At 38.7% G+C, this 22,139-nt stretch overlaps 1 protein-coding gene across 2 annotated transcripts in view; it reads left to right on the top strand.

The window, feature by feature from the left end:
* Nucleotides 1–21,936, top strand: part of LOC145983867 (uncharacterized) — a 178,621-nt gene extending 156,685 nt beyond the window's left edge. For both annotated transcript variants that reach the window (XM_083116931.1, XM_083116932.1), the window contains exons 11-14: nt 1,491–2,307; nt 3,908–5,589; nt 8,504–8,581; nt 20,259–21,936. In XM_083116931.1, the coding sequence (XP_082973057.1) occupies nt 1,491–2,307; nt 3,908–5,589; nt 8,504–8,581; nt 20,259–20,435 (2,754 nt within the window). In that variant the 3' untranslated portion in view covers nt 20,436–21,936. The remainder of the gene's footprint in view (nt 1–1,490; nt 2,308–3,907; nt 5,590–8,503; nt 8,582–20,258) is intronic.
* Nucleotides 21,937–22,139: the final 203 nt, after the last annotated feature.

The following is a 22,139-nucleotide window of genomic DNA, read 5'->3' as shown; positions in this document are numbered from 1 at the left end:
TCCACTCATTATAAAATTCAAGAGGATACACTGCTGTTTTGAGGCCTTTTAACAGATAGAATATAATCTGTACACAGTAACTAGTCGAACACACACTGCTCGAATAAATACAGTCTCATATACAACGATACCTTGTAGTATGAAAACGCATTTAACTTTTTCATATCTGACTTCCTTACTTACTCCTTTATTTTTCATTAGTTCTTAATAATCTTCAATAATTTGAATAAGGTATTTTGAATATTTAATACTTATTTATTAGTAAGTTGTAATATTACTGAGTGACCTAGAAATACACAGTGTGGCAATTTGAAATCAGGACTGGTGCTGTAAAAAGTAAACAAGTTTTCATTGAAAGTTACTTACCTTGGAACATTCAAAGTAGGACCCTCCTGCATCCACATATCGTAGCGCAATGCCTACCAGTGCATGGAAGGATTGCTGGAATTCATTTTGTGTAATGCTGTTTAAAATCCATGTCTTAGCCTTCTTGATTGTTGGTACATCATCCAAGTAGGAACCTTTCACTGCAGATTTTGGTTTAGGAAATAGAAAATTATCATACGGAGTCAGATCCGGTGAGTAGGCAGGGTATAACAATACACAGAGTCCCTTTAGGGCCAGAAAGCCCTTCACAATCACAGTCTTGTGACTTGTGGCACTGTCATGATGCAGACACTCGGGCCTCACATGTGTTATTCTTTGCATCAAACGAATGTTTCAGTACCCCAATATAAAATGCTGGAATAACAGTCTGTGTGAAATTTCAGTCTTCAGTAATGATTGTTCTCACTTTCTCAACCAATTCCAGTTTTCTTACCATCCTTGCTACACCTGGATGCTCGTCGTCTCCAATTGACTCCCGCACGTCACTGAAATACCTGTGCCATTCAAATACATGCGTACAGGATAAACAATTGTCCCTATAGACTTGCTGCAACGTGTAAAATGTTTCCGTAGCAGTTTTACCCAAGAGCACACACAACTTGAATGTTTGCTTCGTTCAATGTTGAAATCATGACACACTTTCACGGCACGTGCCCACATTCAACAAAGCCACAAGCGGCAATGTCGCTCAAGGTCAACGAGCTCTGCATCAATTGTTCGTGAGATACCCCTCACTTGTTCGCACCACAGATTGCTTGCACAGTGGCGCCACCTACCGAGAGAAAAATCAGTCTCGATTTCAAATTGCTGCACTGTGTATATATTTGAAAGTACATTTAAACCTAGGAAATATCAGGAAATTGTATTTAGCCAAATTAATGCAAACTTTGTTGATGCTTTTCTAAAGTTTATTTTATCCTGTGTCGTTTCTTCCCTTGGTTTATTTGAATGTGATTTCAGAAAGTAAGGGGTAATTTTTGTAAGAAATGTTATCTGACTTGCTTCTTTCTCTGTCTCTTCCCCCTCTCTTTTTTCTTTCTTTCTTTCTTTTTTTTTTATTTGTCCAATTCCGTGCCATTGTAAAAATTATTATTATTTTCTAGGTAAAACAAGATAAACTTCAGAAAGAGGAAGTGCTGCCATCAAACGATAAGCATAACTTGATAGATGATGATTTGAAAGAACATCAATCTGTTACTATAAAGAGGGAAGAAATTAAACAGAATGTGGATTGTGTTGATCATGCCCTGGTGTCCCCACTTGAAGACATTACTTCAAGCACACTTGGAACTGTAACTCCACACCAAATCAGAGAAGCACGTTACATTAGACCAAAAGACTTTGCTTCAAATGGCACAGAAACAAAGTCAGTTACTGATTCATTCACGCAGCTGATCAGGGATAGCAAAGAATTAAGTATGAGTTCTCCTGTGAGAAATAACCCCTCTACGACAGACATTCAAAAGCGTGAAAGAATTGAGGAGTCATCGGTGGATGCGGTAGGAAAGATACATTTGTATGCAAATACTTCAGGAGCTGAGTTTGCAGCCAATGCAAAAGGAAAACCTTTAGGATTGACGGTGGCTGAAAATCAGGACAAATCAGGTGATAAAGAAAATTACAACCCTGAGACCCAATTTGATGCAGCTAAAAGTCCGGAAGTCGCTAAGCAGCAGCCTCCACCGTATCATATTGCAGCAGCATATTCAAAACAAGCAGCTTATTTTAATTCCAGTGTAGAGCCTAGATACACAACAAACTTTTCTTCAAGTTACGTTAGAAGTTCTCCCTCCAACTTCATAAGAAGAGAAACTTTGGGGACCGAAAGCAAGGAGTTTGATTCTGAAAAGCCCAAATTGAGAGCCAGTACAGCAACAGTTGAAAACTTATTGGAACGAAAAGGGCATCAGATAACAGGTGGTAAGTATGGTCTTTAGTAGTATCATATATGTACCTAAATTATCATTTTCTTATGCTGTGTAAACAGTTCTAGCTTCCATATTTCTATTTTTGTAAACCATATTCTTAAGTACAAACAACTAACCTGCCTAACCTATATTTTTGCATAGTAAATTCCAACTCTTTCCTTTCATCTGGGCATTGGCTGATTAACATAGCCAGATGTCAAGCACACATGGTGCTGCCCTCTGATATGACCAACTTTGCTAGTACACTTCGTAATTTAAAAAAAAAACATACTTTTTGTAACATGTATAATTTAGATAAGGCATAACTTTCCCCACATGCCATCATTTCACTAAGTAATAAAGACCAGTTTTGGCATGTACTTACTTTGTTCTCTAGCTTTCACCACATCATGTGGCTTTCAGTTGCCAGCCAGACATGGAGTAGAGAGGAGTGACAGGGCACTGCACTGTCTTTTATCTTTTTATCGTCTTTATATCTTTTTAACCTTTTTTATCCTTAACTTACCTTCCCATGTGTTAAATCTTGACCATTCTTGTTCTATCTCCTGAGGAAGCCACATGATGTGGTGAAAGCTAGAGAACAAAGTAAGTACATGCCAAAACTGGTCTTCATTACTTAATGTACAATTTAACTTCAATTATGTTAGTTTATGCTCATCAAATATTTAACCTTGAATAATGAGGACTGAACTGATACTAGGGCCTCCCCGATGGTGCAGTGGTTGCGTTGTTGCCTTGTAATCAAGGAGTCCTGGGTTCGATACCCAGTGGAGGCACATAGTGGTTCAGATTCCACTTTAAACTGTAGGTCCAGTCTCGATTAGCCTTACTGTGCATAAAGTGGACTTAAAACACCAAATCAATCAATCAGTGAACTGAAAAAGAGTATTCAGGACAGCAAGACAAAGAAACTTAAAATCCAGGAAAATTTTATTAAATTTTGCTGTATTGGGACCATGAAGATTATATATATAATATGGGAAAATGCAAAATCCAGGAAGGGAAAAAACAGGGTTTCTCTGTATATCAGTATTGTTCCTTCCCCATTTTGCATCCTACCAACACCTGATGATGATTTTATTTGTCAAATGTGTTTGTATGAACAGTGTTTTATTTTAAATCAAGCATAGTGTAGTTAAATGAACATGAGCAGTTTTCAATGAATTTGTCAGTTGAGGCATTGTAAAAATTATTATAGCATATGAAATTGATTTTGCCCAACTATTACAATGTATTCATTATTATCTAAAACTTCATCCAAACTATTCTTTAAAAAAATATTGTTGTATGATTTGAGAAACATTTTAACAACCCATTTGTTTTGCGATACTTAGTTTTTGCATACTGATTGTGCAAAGGTTCATAAACTTGCAGTATGAGAGCATATGCATTAGTTTAAAAAGTTGCTACGTTTATTTGTTCTGCATGAATTTCTCTCTATGGTGTTAAATTTCACAACCATTCCATGTAATAGTCATTTGCAAAATGCATACATATTTACCTCCACATGCATGACCAAGCAAGTTGTCGATTCTTTTGGAAAATTGATAAAAATCGTATCTATTAACAGTTTTTCATTCATTGCATTTCAGAAGACAAGAAAACTCCTACTATTCCATCAGAACAAAGTTGTAATGTAGCATCACCAAGAATTAGAATTGAACATGCCGAGGGGAGTTCCGTAAATTGTTACGATAATGTAAAGAAAAGTCTCAATGAAGAAGTGTGCACAACAACGAGAAGAAGCATATTGGAATCTCCTGCAGATAATACTTTGGTGTACAAATCATTTGAGGAAACAACTGCTGCATCTTCATCTTTCATCGATCAGAACAATTCCACAATTTCTCAGGTTCCACAGACTGGCAGTCAAACTAGATTGGAACGTCATCTTGATGAAATGCAGTTTGAAAATGCTCAAGAACTGAATCAATTCAGCAAAAATTTGAATGAAACCTACTCTGTTTTACCAAGTGATTCTTCTAGCTTTGATAATGCTAATTACACTTATACTGTAGATACCACAACTTCTAACGCTGAAGTAGAATCAGTTGGTCCAAAAGATGTTCAAGAATCTGAGGGTCTTCTCTCAACAATAGCAAAGGTGCAGACTGATTCTTCCTGTTCTGATTTGCCAAGTTCAGAGAAAACATTTAGTGCCAGAGAAGTTTCAGTCGAAGAAACTTCATCTAGTCAAAACATAGTACCTGATGTAAATAAATTGTCCACCGATGGGACCAAAATTCCTGTATCATCTAATAAGACGAAAGACACTTGCAACTCCGAGTCACATAAAGTAAAGGACATATCTATGGAGAAACCAGCAACGTTCACTCAAGACAAACCAACAGCTAGCGAGACAGTTGTAGCACCTACTCCTCAAAGACCGATGGTCACAAATGGCCTTTCCGTTGGTATTCCTAGTAACGTAAATGGATCGCTTGCCCCGCAAGCAAATGCCAAGAAATCAGGTATTCCGAGGAATGTTTCTGCCTCGTCTCTTTCAAAGGAAAGACTTTCAAAAATACCTGCCTCAAAAATACCTTCTTTGAATCCATCACCAACCGGGGAAACTTCTGCTAATGCAAAAGCTGGTAACAAATTGGGAACAAACTGGCAGCCAGCAGTAACAGTTTCTTCAGCAACAACAAGGTTGCCACAGCCTGGGTTTTATTCTCTTAATCCACGAATAGGTTCGCAGCCTCCTGCTCAGATGCCACTTGCCTCTAATCCCACTATTGCAAGCGCCCCCAGTCTTCGGTTATCGGGAAGTAAGCTGCCATCACTGAGACACTTTCCGGAACAGAACACGTTGCAAGGACCCAGAAGTTTGGGCATGTCGTCGAACCAAGATGCTCGTTCAGAAAGTGTTACAATCTCATCTCCGTATACATCTGGTATGCATCCATCCCCATTTGGTACCAGCGTCACGCCAACAACTTGCATACAAAGAAATGATTCCTACCTTAGTTCTTTGGGCAAGGTTCCACCCACAACGGAAGGAAATTCTGTCGCAAAGGAGACAAAGCAACCTGCAAGTTCTAAGGCTGATGAAGATGGATTTGGTGCAGGCAGAACTCGAGGTTCTTTCTCAAGAATTCCCACTCTGGCATCAGTTCGCCATGAAGGCTTACCATCAGGGCTTCCAAGATATTCGAACATTCCAACTGTGTCAAATGAAACTGGAGATATGATGAAGAATAAAACAAATGCTGCTAATCAAGGAAAACAGTCAAAACTATGGATGTTTGGACCTCATAGGAATGTTACAGTGGTAAGTGAAGATTTTATTTATATTTCCATTTATAAATCTAACCTTCCTGATGGTTTAGTGGTAATCTAATTGTCTTGTAATTGAGGGGCCCCTGGTTCAATACCTGGTGGAGGCACATTACATGGTGGTTTGGGTTGTGTCCAAATTGACAGTTGATGTTGCCTAGAGCACTGTTTCACCTGCAGAATCTGCCTATTGACATTGTCCGAATTTGAGGCATAAGTGGAATTGGAGGTGATAGATGGAAGGAGCAACAAACATGTGCATGCTTCACGTCACTGTAGCTCTGCACTTGGCAGCCATACTGCAACTTTCAGTTTGCAGAGGCAATGTTTACTGAATAGACGATGTAAAACTTGGTGCTACTTGGACATTTTATCACAATAACACTATGTGCAGAAAAATTGTTAAAGAAGAAATCACATGCCACATTTCTAATATGAGTAGTAAATATGTGAAAATCATTGTGATGTTTCGTTGGCAATTGTCTTCTGCTTTCATACTATGTGCCTGCACCCCAAAGTGTGGTGGGTGATGTTTTAGCTGACACCTGGCAGGAAAAGTGGTAACCATACTGCAAGGCGACATGTTGATTTGGACGATTTTGATGTTGCACAAAAGCAATGGGAGAGAATGGAATGGAGTGCTTGCCAATTTGGACATGGCATTAGATCCTACTTGAAACTGTAGGTCCAGTTCCAATTATCCTGTCTGTGAATAAATGGACTTAAAACCAAACTTATACCAAAACAAAACATTTATAAATCTTACATTTATTGTGCAGCTGGCATGAAGAAGCACGAAAACATGAGAGATGGTAAGGGGAGGAGTTTCTGTCACTTTATTTGTATTAAGAAATATATTCAGAAACAGCCATATTTGTGGTAGTGCACAGACTGAACTAATGTTTAATTCCTAAAATAACATAAAAATGATCTTCGCTTTAAATTAGGGAAGGGACAGATTAATCGGTACTCTATCAGTATTGGCTGATATAGGCATATTTGTATATCAATTTATCGGTAAAATTAGCAATAATTTTAACAATCCAATATATCTGTAAATTAGGGCTGAGCCTATCGGTTGATTTTCTCTTACCGATACCAAAGATTTTCAGTGGCTATAAGAGCGGGCAAAGGCAACAGCTAGTCTCAACATTTGTCCTTTTTAAAAGTTCGTTCACCCTTCCTTGTGACAGATTGGGAGAACAGCACAGGAAGTTCCATAGATTTTCCTAGAAACACTGGATAAAACCCCACCCTCATGGGAAGCAGATGGGTAAGTGAAAGCTGAACCCAAACATGATCATGAAGGCATGTAACTGCTTAGTTAACGCTGTAGGAAATTAACCATTCATTACCAATTCTTGCTTGAAGATAGGTTGTAAGATAGTTGGATGCTAATGCCGGGTCAGGTAGTTCCAGATTTCTTGGAAAAGAAGGATGAAGGTCATTCTGAAATTAGCTTTGTTTTATTTACTTTAAAGCGAGAAGGGGATTCAGCAATTTCTTCTTGTCTTCTCCCCTTCTGTGTCAGTCTTTTGTGTGACTGCCGGTATTTCCACCGAGATTAGATTGGGAACATACAACTTTGAATGACAGTACTAAGGAAGATTGAGTTTTCATTTCAAGTCCACATTATGCACAGATATGCTAATCTGGCCTGGACCAACATTTTAAAGTGGAACCCGAATCACTATGTGCCTCCGCTGAGTATTGAACCCGGGATCTATTGATTACAAGGTGACGTGTTACCACTACACTATCGGGGAGGCCTCTCTAAAGATTTATCTACACCACTATTTAGAATAATGTACATAACATATTTACCAAGAACTTTACTTTTTATCAAATGGACGTACCATCATTCTTTTTGCTATTCAATAAATATTCAATTTTTACTCCTTTGACATTAATTTCCTTGCCATGACAGTTGTTGTTCCAAAAATTTAGCAGTCTAACTATATGTAAGCTAGATGATGAATATTTACTGTTTTATCTCTGTTTTATAGCGCCCTTTTACCTTTTTATGTAATAATAACAATAACAATATTTTTTAGTCAAGAAACAAAGAACAAAATAGGTATTAACGTCTTTCCTACGTTTCTTAGTCTGTGGTTACTACATTACTTCATATGCATCACAGAAATTTAGTACTAATTTATTAATTTACATATTATTACGAATCGACCTATAGTTATATTAACATAGTAAATAGAAACACTTTTATTATTATATTTCTGAGACAGTTGGCTCGGACTGGCTCCCCAAATTATATTTCTAGATTCGTGACTAGTGATGTGACAAGTTAGTATGGCTCGGTAACTAGCCTTTGTTATTTTATACTGGAATTATACAAGTATCGACATTGGCACCTGTAGGAATCGGTCATAGTATCAGTATCGGGTCAGCTCAACTATAAATGTCTTATAAGTGTCGGTTTGTTATAATTTTTGTGGATATAATCACATAATCTCCATTCTGTACTTTTTCAAAAAGTAAATGTCTAAATATGGAGCTCCTTTTGCATTGCAGGCACTGATAACACACATTCATTATGGAGGTCAATAGACCATTCAGGTTCTTCAAGGACCACTTGGAATTTTATATCTGCACTTTATCGGTATTTGCCAAAATTTCAACCAGTCTCTGTGACAGAATCCGGGAACGTAAAATTGGCGTTCACTGTGCTACTATGCCAGAAGTCTCCCTTCATCAATTTTATCATATCCTCATCTTCACAATTAGCCAAAAGTGATTGAAAGGCAAAGGAAAATAAACCAAATCAAGCAATCAGAGCCAAAATCTAACATCATCCATCCCTACCTTAAAGCCTTTTTCAAGAAACAACTATGTAATAAAAACTTAAATGTAGCCATGTATTATGTTTATTAAATTTTGTCTTCGTTTTCCAGCTACCGGTTGAAATTCATAAAAATCGAAGCTTGGGTTTTGCCATAGGACTTGATTTGAGCCCCACTTCAGCCTGCCGGGTAAGTAAATAAAAATTATTAGTAGTAAGGTGGAGAGAATAGTTTAGTTTGTTCTTATTTCTTATTTTTAATCACATATGAATTATTATGAATGAAGTTATCCCTCAAATAGTTTCCAAACTAGCAGCTTTTCATACATATATATCAACATTTTTATCACCTGACAATACACGTTCATATGTAGAGCTCACGCACTTTCGGAAGTTCTCTGGCGTATGGATGAAAGCTGGTCAACGAGCCTCAGCAAAGGTGAGCTGGCGCGAGGTAGGGGAGGGGTGAGGAGAAAAGCATGAGTCAGAATATTGTTGTCGTGGGCAGCCAGGCAGAAACAAGTTGAATATCGGTTGTTTATCTTCACGCGGGTGCTGTTAATTTCACATTCGTTTCAAGGGAAACATTCCTCCTGTTCATTCTAAGGTTTTCCGCAGGATGGTTCGTGGGCAAACACGGGAAGTTTTGGCAAACGTGCTGCAATTCATGCAAAGGGAAGCCGGTGAAAATGGATGTACCGTTCCACTAAAGAAAGTATATGAACGTGTTTCTGCTGCTACTGGTGTGTCTTCGAAAATTATAAAATCTGTAAAAAAAGAAATGGAAAAGGTGGAAGAAGGCACATCAACCAGTTATGATACACTGCGCAGAAATCAGAACCGACCGCGACGGTGCACAAATTCGGACGAATTTGATCTCTGTGTAGTGCGAAGAACAATTAATGAATTTTATATTCAGGAAAAGAGAATTCCTACCTTGAAATCTGTGTTGCTGAAATTGCGCCAAGATATTGGATATGAAGGTCAATCATCTAGCTTAAGAAAAATATTTCGAAAACTGGGGTTTTGCTGGAAAAAGGTTGAAAGCAATAGACGGATACTCATTGAAAGAAGTGACATACGCAATACATGTATAGCTTACTTGAGAGCCATTACCATATTTCGTCGGGAAGGGCAACCGATAATATACAGTGATGAAACATACATACATAGTTCGCACGCAAATCCCAAAGCATGGTGCGATGATAGTGTAAAAGGTATGAAAGTGCCTATTTCAAAGGGACAGCATCTCATTATTGTACATGCCGGCAGTGAAAAAGGTTTCATTCCCAACGCGTTGCTGATCTTTAAATCGAATCAGGCAATCGGAGATTACCACAGAGAAATGAATTCTGAGAATTACATTCGCTGGGTTAAAGAAATGCTCCTACCCAATTTGCCACCTACCTCTGTTTTAGTGATAGATAATGCTTCTTACCCCAATGTTCAGTACGAGAAATGCCCAACCTCAAATAGGAGGAAGCAAGACATGCAAAACTGGTTGTTACAAAACAATATTCTCTTTGGTGATGGTATGCATAAAACTGAACTCTACGAACTCCTAAAGTTGCATAAGGGCAAAGCCAAAAAGTTCGTTTTAGATCAAATTCTAGCTGAATATGGTCACACGGTCCTACATTTACCACCTTATCATCCAGATTTGAACAGCATTGAGAAGATATGGGGCAACTTAAAACAGTGGGTTGGACAACACAATGTCACTTTGTAATTGATGTGTGGGAGCTGTGTAAAAGAAGATTTTCGGAGATTGGGGAGAAAGAATGGAGTGATGTCTGCCGTCATGTGCAAGATGTTGAACAATACTATATCAAAACTGAAGGTTTGTTGGAGCCTGAAATAGAGCGCCTCACTTTCAGGGTTAACAGCAACAGCAGCAGTAGTGACAGTGAAATATGCAGTGATAGTTCCAGTGACTCCGAAGCAGAAGAGTCCTCCATAAGCGACATCGAAAAATTGGATTAAAGAGCCGCAATGTCGCCATCACACATCTGTTCCAGTTCCACCACATAAGTTTTCCACCTTTTACTAATTACTTATTCTTGTTAGGATATTCATTTTCGCATACGTCTCATACTGGATTACAAATGATTTGTATCTTTAAATGCACTGCTGTATTACTAGTATTCTACTTTGTCCTCTCCCCTCCCTCTCCAACTCTCGCTGTTACAAGCATTCTAGCAGAGCAGCTGATGATCGTACGCGCATGTGCCGAGGCACTTGGTGCTGATTGGCTCTGACATTCACGCCCACTCACTTCCTCTCTCCCGGTAACCTCCGTGCGGAATGTTAGACTCGAAACGACGCTGCACATTAGAAACGCCAGAGAACTTCCGAACGTGCGCGAGCTCTACAAATTCGCACATGCTTGTTTATACAGGGTGCTCAGAAATTTCCCTTACAAACTCCTAGGGCTAGTAGAGGGGACCAAGTAGACAATATTTGGAATAGGAGCCCATGTCCGGAAACGGTGTCAGATGTGCCTGTGTTGGTATGCAACCAGGTAGGCACTACATGACGTCAGAAGATCACCTGATGACTTAAAGTGTAATCATTTATTACAACCATGTCAAATGAGGTGTTACGTAAGGTACAGAATTGAATGACTTGTGACTCAGTACATAATACAAACAAATGTATTTGTTAACAATGCCAAGGGAACAAAAAAGAAACGTACTATTCATTGATCACAAAAACACTTGTGTCGACAATGGAACACAACAATTTATTCCTGTCTTCTGCACTGGATGTGTCGCATGCGGCACTGCTGAACTACAACAGTGGGTCGATGTGACGACCACCAATGTCATTGCACACATTGTACCAATGGTTCATGTTTTGGTACACTCGCTCCATCACACCTGGTGTCCCGTCAATCTCTTGTGCAGTGACCATAACTCATGCCAGCAGTTCTTCCTCTGTCTCTACAGGAGTCTCGTACACCATACTCTTCATACGACCCCTCAAGAAATAGTCCAATGGCATTTAATCTGGCGATTGTGGGACCACGTGGTTGGACCACCTCAGCCTATCCATCTTTGCCCGAATCTTCGGTTAAGATGTCTCCGAACGTCACGTGTAAAGTGAGGCAGTACGCCATCATTCTGAGACCACAGTTCCTGATGGACGTTCAATACCACAGCATCCAAGAACAGGGCTAATACTTCCTGTAGGAAGATCAAGTACGCAGCACCCATTACCCTGGCTGGAAGAAGGTACGGCCCGATCACATGACCGTCCAGAATACCTGCCCACACATTGATAGCAAATCTGTGCTGGAATCCCCAGACATGCGTCACATGAGGGATTTCGTCTGCCTAGACATGGCTGTTTCGAGAATTGAAAACACACTCCCTAGTGAATTTACATTCATCTGTGAACAGAACTTGACGTGGAAAGTGGGGCTCGTCGATTCAGTGGTGTAGAAACCACATGCAGAAGTTAACACGTGGTACAAAATCTGCTGGTCTGAAAGTCTATACCCTTTGGTGGTGGTAAGGATGTAGTTGTTGCTCATGCAGAACCTCCCACATGATGCTGCGAGCAACAATCATTGCATGCACAATTGTTCGCGTACTTGTTGACGGGTCCTGTTCAACGTGGTGCAGTACAGCCTCTTCCAATTCGGGCATGCGGCGTCTCTTTGGAGAACGACAGTCCTTCCTGTCTACGGTTAAGGTACCTCATTCTCGGAGCCGTTCCGTAATGCTGAAAAGAGTATGCGATGGAGTCGCACGTTGTGGATAATGCTCTTGATACAGCCGACGAGCTGCTCTTCCATTCCCTTCCGCTGCACCATACACAAGGATCATGTCCGTGTATTCTGCAAACGTGTACTCAACCATGTTCATCGGAGACTCACAGGCACGTGAATGGGGCTTTAGACAGGATACTGCGGCAGGGTAGACATCACATGCCATCTGGTGATCTTTTGACGTCATGTACTGCCTACTCGGTTGCATACCAACACAGGCACATCCGACACATTGTCATGGTTGTACGTTTCCGGACAAAAAAAAAAAAGTAAAGTGTTCCCCTGTGCTTAGCACCATGCCATGAAGGCGTATAGGGGGTGTGGGGGTAACGCCCCACACTTTCTTGATCCGGTCATGAGTGGGGGTGATGTGATCAGCATCACGCCCCTGACCGCCTTTACCCCCCAGGGTTTCCCCCAGGTACCCATGTTATTCGACGCTGGGTGGGCGCCGGGGCCGCTTCCGGACATGGGTTCCTATTCCAAATATTGTCTACTCAGTCCCCTCTACTAGCCCTAGGAGTTTGTAAGGGGAATTTCCGAGCACCCTGTATTTAAGCACCTGTTCAATTTCTCAGGACATTCATTTTCCTTCATTCCAAAATGTGAGCACATGTACCACTGGAGCATGTATTCCCGGAATTAGGTGCTCCATGTGCGAGCAGGTTCTATCATTCATATGAGATAGGGCACATACTCCAAAAGGTGAACATGAGTAGTTGCTCAGTTTTGTTAATATGACCCAATATCTTCTCTTAATATGCCTAAGAGGTTCCTTGTGCCACACTTGCTGAAAAGTGATGAGAGATACTGCAGTTTCTATTTGTTATTGGACACTCTTGGACATTAGATGTTCATGCTTGAGAATTGTAACGTATACTTGGTTTGTTGCGGGAGTTATACTAATTTAGGAAGTTGTGCAAAAGGTCCATGGATAAACTCCTAGACCAAAGTATCGTACAAAGTCTTTTGGTAGAAGCAATGAGCACGGGGTAAAATGTTCGCTTCTATACTCCCTTATTGCGATATCAAACAACGCCAAGAAATACTTCCAAATGCATTGTCACTTTCAATTATAACCTGAAAATGCAAGAACATGTATTTGCTTTACAAGCTGTAAAAGAAACACACTATTATTAAATAACACTCTTGTATTGTTATCACAACCAACTAACCAATAGACAAGGTAGAGGTACTTGCAAATTTAGCTTTTGTCAAGAAAGAAGCTGTACTGATTTAAATTTTAACAAGAACAAGAATTTATTATCAGTTGTCGCCTTCGTCAACTCCTTACAAGAGCAAATAACAAGATTTGCAAAATTTCGTGATGACGTATTCATCCTTTTTGTTCATTCGCGTCATGCAATGGTTTCATAAATGTTCACAATTATCAACAACGACTTTAATTTGATTCATCATAACATAGTTGCATGTACATACGTACATATAACAGTTGCACCTGTGCAATAGCCTAAATATCTTTGGAACAAATTGCAATTGCTAATACATTAGTTTGACTTGGTCCAGAAGGTACCTTTTTCCAACTATTTATTGCATTCTGTAATTTGTATAATGTTCCTTAAAAAACTTCCTTCGCAGTTAGACACTCTAATAGGAACAGGTACACTGGTGCAAAATTAACAAGGGGGAGGGGATGACAAAGCATAAACCAATTATAACACCATGAAGCCTTGTTTCCATGATTATGAAAAAATATAAATATGCTGACCAAGGCAGTAATTTATTTTATTAAAAACATAAACTAAACGTAACGTTTCAACCTTCTAGCAAGGTCTTCATCAGACTCTGTATCAAGTACAAAAGTAACAAGATACACAAAAAGGGCATTATATATACACAAACTTCACTCCCTCCAGACTATTAGAAAGTTGTTAGGAACTTTCTAGCAGGTGGCTTTAACACCTATTCGTCAACTCCTGACAAGAGCAAATAACAAGATTTGCAAAATTTTGTGATGACGTATTCATCCTTTTTGTTCATTCGCGTCATGCAATGGTTTCATAAATGTTCACAATTATCAACATAACACCATAAACCAATGCTCTTTCACAATTAACGACGTCATTTTCATTGCCGAGGATAGGCTTACGTAATTTCAATTTTACACCTTTGACTTGCATGAAGTCTATCTCGTAATATGTGCGTAACGAGAATATGCGACATGTCGGTGATAGTTACGAAATATTGATAATTACTAATTGCAGTCAAGTACGTCCCTTTATGTCTATAGGTACTCACAATATAATCACAGTTTATGACGTAACGACACATACCTGATTCACAAACGTTGCCAGTCGTCATGAAATGGCATTATGGTCAAAAGGGGCATCGTCAAACCCATTTATCCAATAAGCATGCCTTATATCACTACGGATATCATTGCCGATCTTTCTTGGTCCAACAGGCCATCATGCGTCAAACAGTTTAAGGAACCTTCACCCCGTGTTCCGTTCCGTGTGACTGACAGAGCAGCTATGTCAAATAATTTTCAAGCAACACATGTTAACAGTTTAACGGTTGGACAGTATTCTCTCCCACGAATGTACATAACATACAAGGCACTTTACGTACGTCCGCACTCTTATCTAATGGTCAAGCAACTACCAAATTTGACCACAGACACGTAATGTTCATTACTTCAAAATCCGTAATCAAGGCAATTAATGTCATTCAGTATATGCAACAGGATATGTACTTACAGTCAAAAACACACAACGAAAATCTCCTTATGCCAAAACACGATGCCATTCCCCAAAATATATCATTTCAGTCTTTCGTACATTATACGTTGCCTTGAGTCAAGTAAGAGTGCATCCGAAAGTTGCGTGACTCGACTAATAACGTGTGTATCTTGCCAGTGTTCTCGGAGTGACACTGATTTGAATTCACAAGAGAATAGTTGATCGCACAGAAGTGTCTGTGCTGCCATCTACCGATAATAGGTGTAAGCACGAGCAAGGTATACAAAGTATGCAAGGTAGCGCAACTATTCTCTATGCAAAGCGATGGGAACCTGTGACGTATTTTACGAGTAGAATACAATACAAAAATCGTCACAGAATGTGAGTGTATCGATTAGGTAGGTATATTAAGAGCATAATCTTTTGATAACACACATTAACATATTGGTGTTGGAACAATCATTGTGCATTTGCTGTTCAGTTATTTTGTTCCATTTCTAGTTTCTTCAGTAGGTGTGAATTTTTAATACAAGGTGCATTCAATAAATAACTGGAAAAATAGTATAAAAAAATCTAAAATACGACCGTGATTGTTATATGTTTGTTATTTTGAGAAGGCATCTGTAAGCTATTCACAGCTGGGGCTGGCATGCACTGGGAAACAGTTACACAAGATGGCAGCACCCTTACAGGAGTGCTCCAAGCTGGAGCAGCGAAATGTCGTGAAATTTTTGTTGAGTGAAGGCATGAAACAGGTAGAAATTAATCACCGCATGACAGTTCAGTATGGTGACAACTGTACGAGCCGATCACAAGTGTACAAGTTGGCTGAGAAGACAACAATGGAATGGCGACATCCTTCATCTCCCAGGCTTAAAAAGGTGCATGCTCAACAGAGTGCCAGAAAGGTCATGTTAACTTTGTTTTGTGACCACAAGGGGCCAATTCTTGAACATTACATGCCCAGAGGTCATAATGTAAACAGTACCACCTACTCCAACATTTTGCGTTGAAAAACTGAAACCAGCCATTCTGCAGAGACGACGTGGTCTGGTGTCCACTGGTGTGCTTTTGCTCCATGACAATGTGAGACCACACACTGCCAGTGTCACATTGTCTACCATGAAGGACCTAAAGTTTGAGTGCTTACCCCACCCTCCATATTTACCCAATCTCGCACCTTCCGATTTACACACCTTTGGCTCACTGAAAGATGCATCGAGGTTCCAGAATGACGACAAAGTCCAGTCAGTGGTGCGTCAGTGGTTACGCATGCGTCCAAAATATTTTTTATCAAGCACTGGCACAGGTGCATTGAACTAGGGGGAATTATGTTGAAACATAGTACTGTAGTTCTTTTGGTGCTTGTAACATATTTCTGGTTATTGAATGAGCCTTGTACTTTAGTGATCATGGTGTAACTCTTTTACATACATTTTTCAGTAAAAGTCTGAGCTTTTCTGCAATTTTTCTCTCTCAAACCCATGACCACCCAATGCCCAACCTAGCATGCTTTCTAGGGACATCAGCTCCTTTCAATCTGAAACCACGTTGTTAATGTCATCCCAGGTTTGATGCTTGGTGGAGGCACACAGTGGTTTGGACCCCACTTTAAACTGTAGATCCAGTCTTTAGATTAACCTATTTGTGCATAAAGTGGACTTTAAACTCAAACAAACAACACTCTTGTACTGGTGGGTTCCAGAGATTTTTCTAGTTACCTGTAATAAGCAGTCACTCATTGAAGTTAAGTCCACTAACTACCCAGATTGCAAAGCCAGCTAGAACTCGGTGTTATTGGACACCCCATTGATCACATCACTCAGTCACAGCTCAAGGTGGTCATTGTGGAGCTCCACCTCATCCTCTGTATGCCTTAGTGGCTTGCTAACAACTTTGCTCTTTCCCATATCTAAGTGAACAAAAATTTTGCACATTCATTTATGCAGTATGAGTCATGGTGGTCTGGTCGGTAGGGTGTCTGACTGCCTGAAGCGTCTCTGGGACTCACTCAGCCTGAAATCAGTGGGCCAGAGCACGGTGCTGATTACATCACCTCCAAAGTGGCCGAGATTGAGAATGTGTGTGGCGCTACCCCCACATCTCCTAAATGTGCCTTCGTGGCACGGAGAACTTTACCGTTACCATTTTTGCTAAAAGCTGTTCATCTGCTACTCTCCCTCTTTATTTTTTAACTCTTATTTCAAATAAAATGTTGTAGCATATGACATGAAGATTGAATGTATAATTGAGAAAAATGTAAATTTCAAAAACTTTAAATTGGGTGTTGAACATTATATATTTTTAGGTGTTGTGGGTAAATGTAAATTTATTAATATTTTGAAAATTATTAATTCATTGGAACTATGAAGGTAAAGTGCACATTTCTGCAACTTGTTAATTGACTGGCTTGAAATATGTATAAGTCAGAATTCATATTCATTAATATGGCAATGTTGTTTTGGAGCATCAACTAAGGGTAGTCAAACTTTACCAGATGAGAAACGTATGGTGAAAGCTTGACATTCTTGCACATTCCATGACGTTGGAAACTATATGGTAGGGTAAGAAAGCTTCCATTCTCATTGCACTGTACACCCAACGGCGAAAGAAACAGTAGACGAATTGTCCACCACCATTTTCATTCGGCCTGAATTACACAATGTGATGATAATGAATTGAAATAAAGACATCAATAAGCAAAGAACAAAGCCTGCTTCGAACCAACATAATTTCATTTCTTATAACAACACAGGATGTAAAATAAAAAAGTAATGAAAATAGCGGTGGACAATTTGCCTACCATTATCTTTGCCGTTGACTGTACCATACACAGATGTGGAGGTAGGGTCCCACACTCATGATGACAGACATTATTTTGGAGGTGGTGTGATCAACACCTTGCTCTAGAGGATGAGTGAACCCCAGAACTGCTTTATGCAGGGACAAGATCACCCATCCTGGAAAACGAACCTGGGCCTCCTATGTGGCAGTTTCTCTGACATAAAAAATATCAGAGAATATATATGATTGATTATGTATGTTCAAAGAAAATAGATCAATTCTTGAGGTTTGCAACAGTGGACTACGTTTTTCTTCCTGTGGAGGATATTGCCATGAAATTTGACCATAAAGAGGCAAATTTCAATTTCCAGCACTGTGCTGTCGACAGATACATAATATCCATGATCTGTGACAAAAATGTATTTGGAACATGGACAAGTAGTTTGCATGATCATCTGAGTACTTTAACCTTCTAGCGGGCGCGTTCATAATCGTGTCACCAGCGGGCGCGTGACGCATTTTTTACGTCATTTAGTATCATTCATTATGAGCAAGGATTTTTATAATATAAACGTAAATTTTTTGGGTCTACATTTATTTATATCATATCTGAGGTTAATATAAATGAAACATATTTAAATACAAGTTAGAATGCTGAAACAAATAAAAAAAGACAGCACGTAACTTATTACGTATTTATAGCGCACCACGCTTTTCATCAGCAGGCGCATGTCGTACTTTTTACGACAGATATTCCTGCAGAAAACGTAAATGTTACAAGTAATGTTTTTAATATTTTTTTCAGCATTCTAACTTGTATTTCAACATGTTTCATTAATATTAACCTCAGATATGATATAAATAAATGTAGACCCAAAAAGAATTACGTTTATATTATAAAAATCCTTGCTCATAATGAATGATACTAAATGATTCACTGTCATATTGATTGACTTCTATATATTCGTCACTGTCCAATTCATGTGATCCCTCGTGATCAGAAGAAACTTGAAGGATACGCTGAATTTCGCTCACGTCTACGTTTTGTCGACTCATTTTCAACAATGACCGGCCGAAAAAATTACAGAACAGGAGCAGGCGCGAAGCGCAAACTTTACGACACGGTGTTCTGATCTGAAATAAACAATGACTGCTAATATGCAACACAAAATACCTGTTTGAGGAATACATAAAAAGCATAGGTCGACGAATTCAAAGGAAATACAAGAAAATTAAAGAAAATTACTTTTGGCGTAAATTTTGCGCAGGCGCGCCCGCTCGAAGGTTAAAGGACTCGTGTGTAGTAATGGTATTGAGTACTTGGTAAGATACTGGAATATGAGTTCAGTTTTTTCAAAGTTTGCAGATAAAAATCCCACGTTCTTCTCTCTACTTTTGTGTGAGCACAGGTCATTGATATTTACGGAGTACAAAATATAGTAATTAAATGATACAATATACACAATTTTAGTAATTTGCATCCATGTTTTGGCTCATAATTATAGTAAATAATTAGTTTTGCCATTGATGCTCGTTTGCACCAACATTGCACTAACTCACGAGTGGGGTCACTGTAGGTCAGGGTAATCCTTGAGTAATGATCATCTTCTATTGCACCAATATGGAAAGTGCGAAGAACGTAGCAAGTCACGAAACTCAGGATTAATCCTTGGAGAGTAGTAGCTACCCTCTAAGCAAGTGCCTGAACATCATGTAGATGGAAGTGCGCGATTCACCTCTTTTGAGAAGGCATGGTTGGTAAGGTTCTACACGTGGTGTGGTAGGAAACAAGGAAAGAATGGAGGTAACGGGACCTGGACATTGCCTAAACAGTGATAAGCAATAAAGATGGAAAAAACATATTTACGTGAATAAATGATATATTAATGCAGCTTGCAATTGTAGTAAGTAGTGTTACAGTGATGTTTGTAGCAGATTTCGATATATACATCTAGTCATCTATCTTCACGTAGCATTCATGATCATTTTATAGCTAATGTTTACACCGGTTAATATTTTTAATTTTTCACGTTTATTTTCCTTCCCTTGTTCTTCTGAAGAATCAATTTCACATACTATTCTACATGTAATAATTTTTAAATGTTTGTATTACCAAACGCATGTTGTAATTTTTTAAAAAAAAATAATTAATAATACTAGCGTAATGTTCCATGTTTTGAGGTGTATTTTTACATGTGTATTGCACATGCAATTTTACAAACTCTGTTCTGCAGAATGTGCTTAGTAAACATCTACCAAAGTACATAGTATATATAGTAACATACTATATACATTTCGCCTTTTATATACATAGTTTGAATCTATTACTTCCTCTTTAACATTTATTTAGTTTCGAAATTCTGAAGTGACACATTACCAGTTGCAGATGGCAGCCATTACTGGGTTAACTCTGCTTTTACTGGCCGATCTCGAAGGGTAAAGTTGACCCTCCTTTTACTCCCAACTGACCCAACATTCAGCCGATTTGTGGGTTAACTCTGAGTTTCCTCTTACTCCGAGTAAATCAATGTTGGTGCAAATGGACATGAGTGGTGAGACCTTTTCTTCTGCATGTATGTGTGTATCAAGTTATGTTTTTCTTCACATAGGGAATTTGTGTTAGTGAAGTGCAAGCAAATGGGCCAGCAAGTACATCTCTTCAGCCAGGAGATAAAATATTAGAAGTTAATGGATTGGATTTCACTAAAATGGACTACGACAGTGCCTTGGAAATTCTAGCAAATACAGGAAATGTAGTTCATATGATGATTTCTAGGCAGCAATAATACAAAAGAATCCACTGTTTCATTAAACAATGTGATGCTAATTGCAGGATAAAAATGAATATATTTAGTTGTTTCTTTTAAAACTTTTAGTGTTTCTGTTATTTTTTTCCTATTATTTGTCTCATGAGACTACTACTTGCGTTTGTTATTCAAGTGAACTCCAGGGCAAATATTATTTATATACTGTTAACCCTTGATTTTATATCCTGGACGCTCATTACAGGAAAATATAATGAATATATATATATATATATTTTTTTTTAAATTTAACTTTTCTTAATGGTTGTGTTTCATAAAACAATAATGCATTGCATGGTGGCACATGCAAATTATTACTCTCAATAAGAGTTAATTGAAGTTCATTTTTTGAAAGTTCATTGCAAGCACTTAACAAAAGAGCCATTAATGCTTACTAATTAAATATGTTTTTAACATTTTTTGCAATATAAGTTTGACTGTTAAATGTATCTAGTCAAAATGTATAAGGTGTAATATTCTTTTCACTAAATATCATTGATAATGGTAGCTATTTTTTTTAAAAAAAAACAAAATGTTATGTGTTAGTATGATGAATAGTGTTATAGATCTTATTTCCTAACAAGTTTTTTTTCTTCTGTGTGGATAGTTGGAAAGGAAGGCAATATATTGGATTATAAACGTATTAGTTTTATTATAAAATTTTTGATAACACATTCAACCGATTCAGAAGTTCTGCATAATGATGTTACAAAAACAATTGATATATTGAGTATTTTGTGTCTGGTGTATCTGCAGTTGCATTGGGCCAGTTCTCGATAGGAGGAGAATTAATTGTGGATATTGAGCTGTAGGAGGGGAAGATGGGGAGGTTAGTGCTAAATCACATGTGAGTGAGAAATTGTTCAAAGTGTCTGTTAGTATTGCTATTAATTTTTGTTATTCATGTTAATTTAAGTGCAGCTGTCACTTACACAGAGCATTCCCTGACATTTGCTACGAGACTCGGCGGCAAGCGGCACGTCATCAGCGCTTGTCTTTCCCGGTGAACGGGGTCCGCGACAGTCGCTAGAGTCGCCTATTAAAATTACAGTTTTCATATTGTGTACTAACCTTGACTACAGAAGGTGTTGAAAATGATGTCCCTCTGCTGCAACATATTCCTGGCATCTCCGAAGGAAATTGGCATTTACACGTGAAAGTTCGTCTACTGTAATTCTCCCAATTTCTCATACAATACTCTCTTTTAACTCACGGATGGTGTGTGGATTGTCTTTGTATACTTTATTTTTTAGATTTCCCCATTTTTCTTTCCACTTTTATTCAGAACTGACCCTGTTACTCTAAACTTTTTTACGAGGTTTAATATAGTGTCCTATGTGGGACGTGAACACCAGGAAATTTCATTGCAAAATGTCGTCGCACTTCTCCACAATTCCTCTTTCCGAAGTAACACTCGACAAGATAAATCCTTTGTTGTAGTGTAAACTTTTGTGGTGCCATATTAAGCCACAATCTTCAACACGCTGACACGACACAACACAACACAACTTCCGAGGGAGGATTATACTGGCGTCAGTTTGCAACGTCAACAGAAAGGGAAAGAGAGCGAAGGCAGGGAGAGCAAAAAAAAAACCAGACTGTAGCGTGCGACTGTCGCAGACCTGTTCACCAAGAAAGACAAGCACTGACGCCGGGCTGCTTGCCGCCGAGTCTCGTAGCGAATGT

This window comes from Lepisma saccharinum, chromosome 2 (genome assembly GCF_977018435.1).
Source record: "Lepisma saccharinum chromosome 2, izLepSacc3.1, whole genome shotgun sequence".
NCBI classification, from domain to species: Eukaryota; Metazoa; Arthropoda; class Insecta; order Zygentoma; family Lepismatidae; genus Lepisma; species Lepisma saccharinum.
The sequence above is the reverse complement of the archived record's forward strand: the minus strand, read 5'-3'. Positions and strand labels throughout refer to the sequence as shown.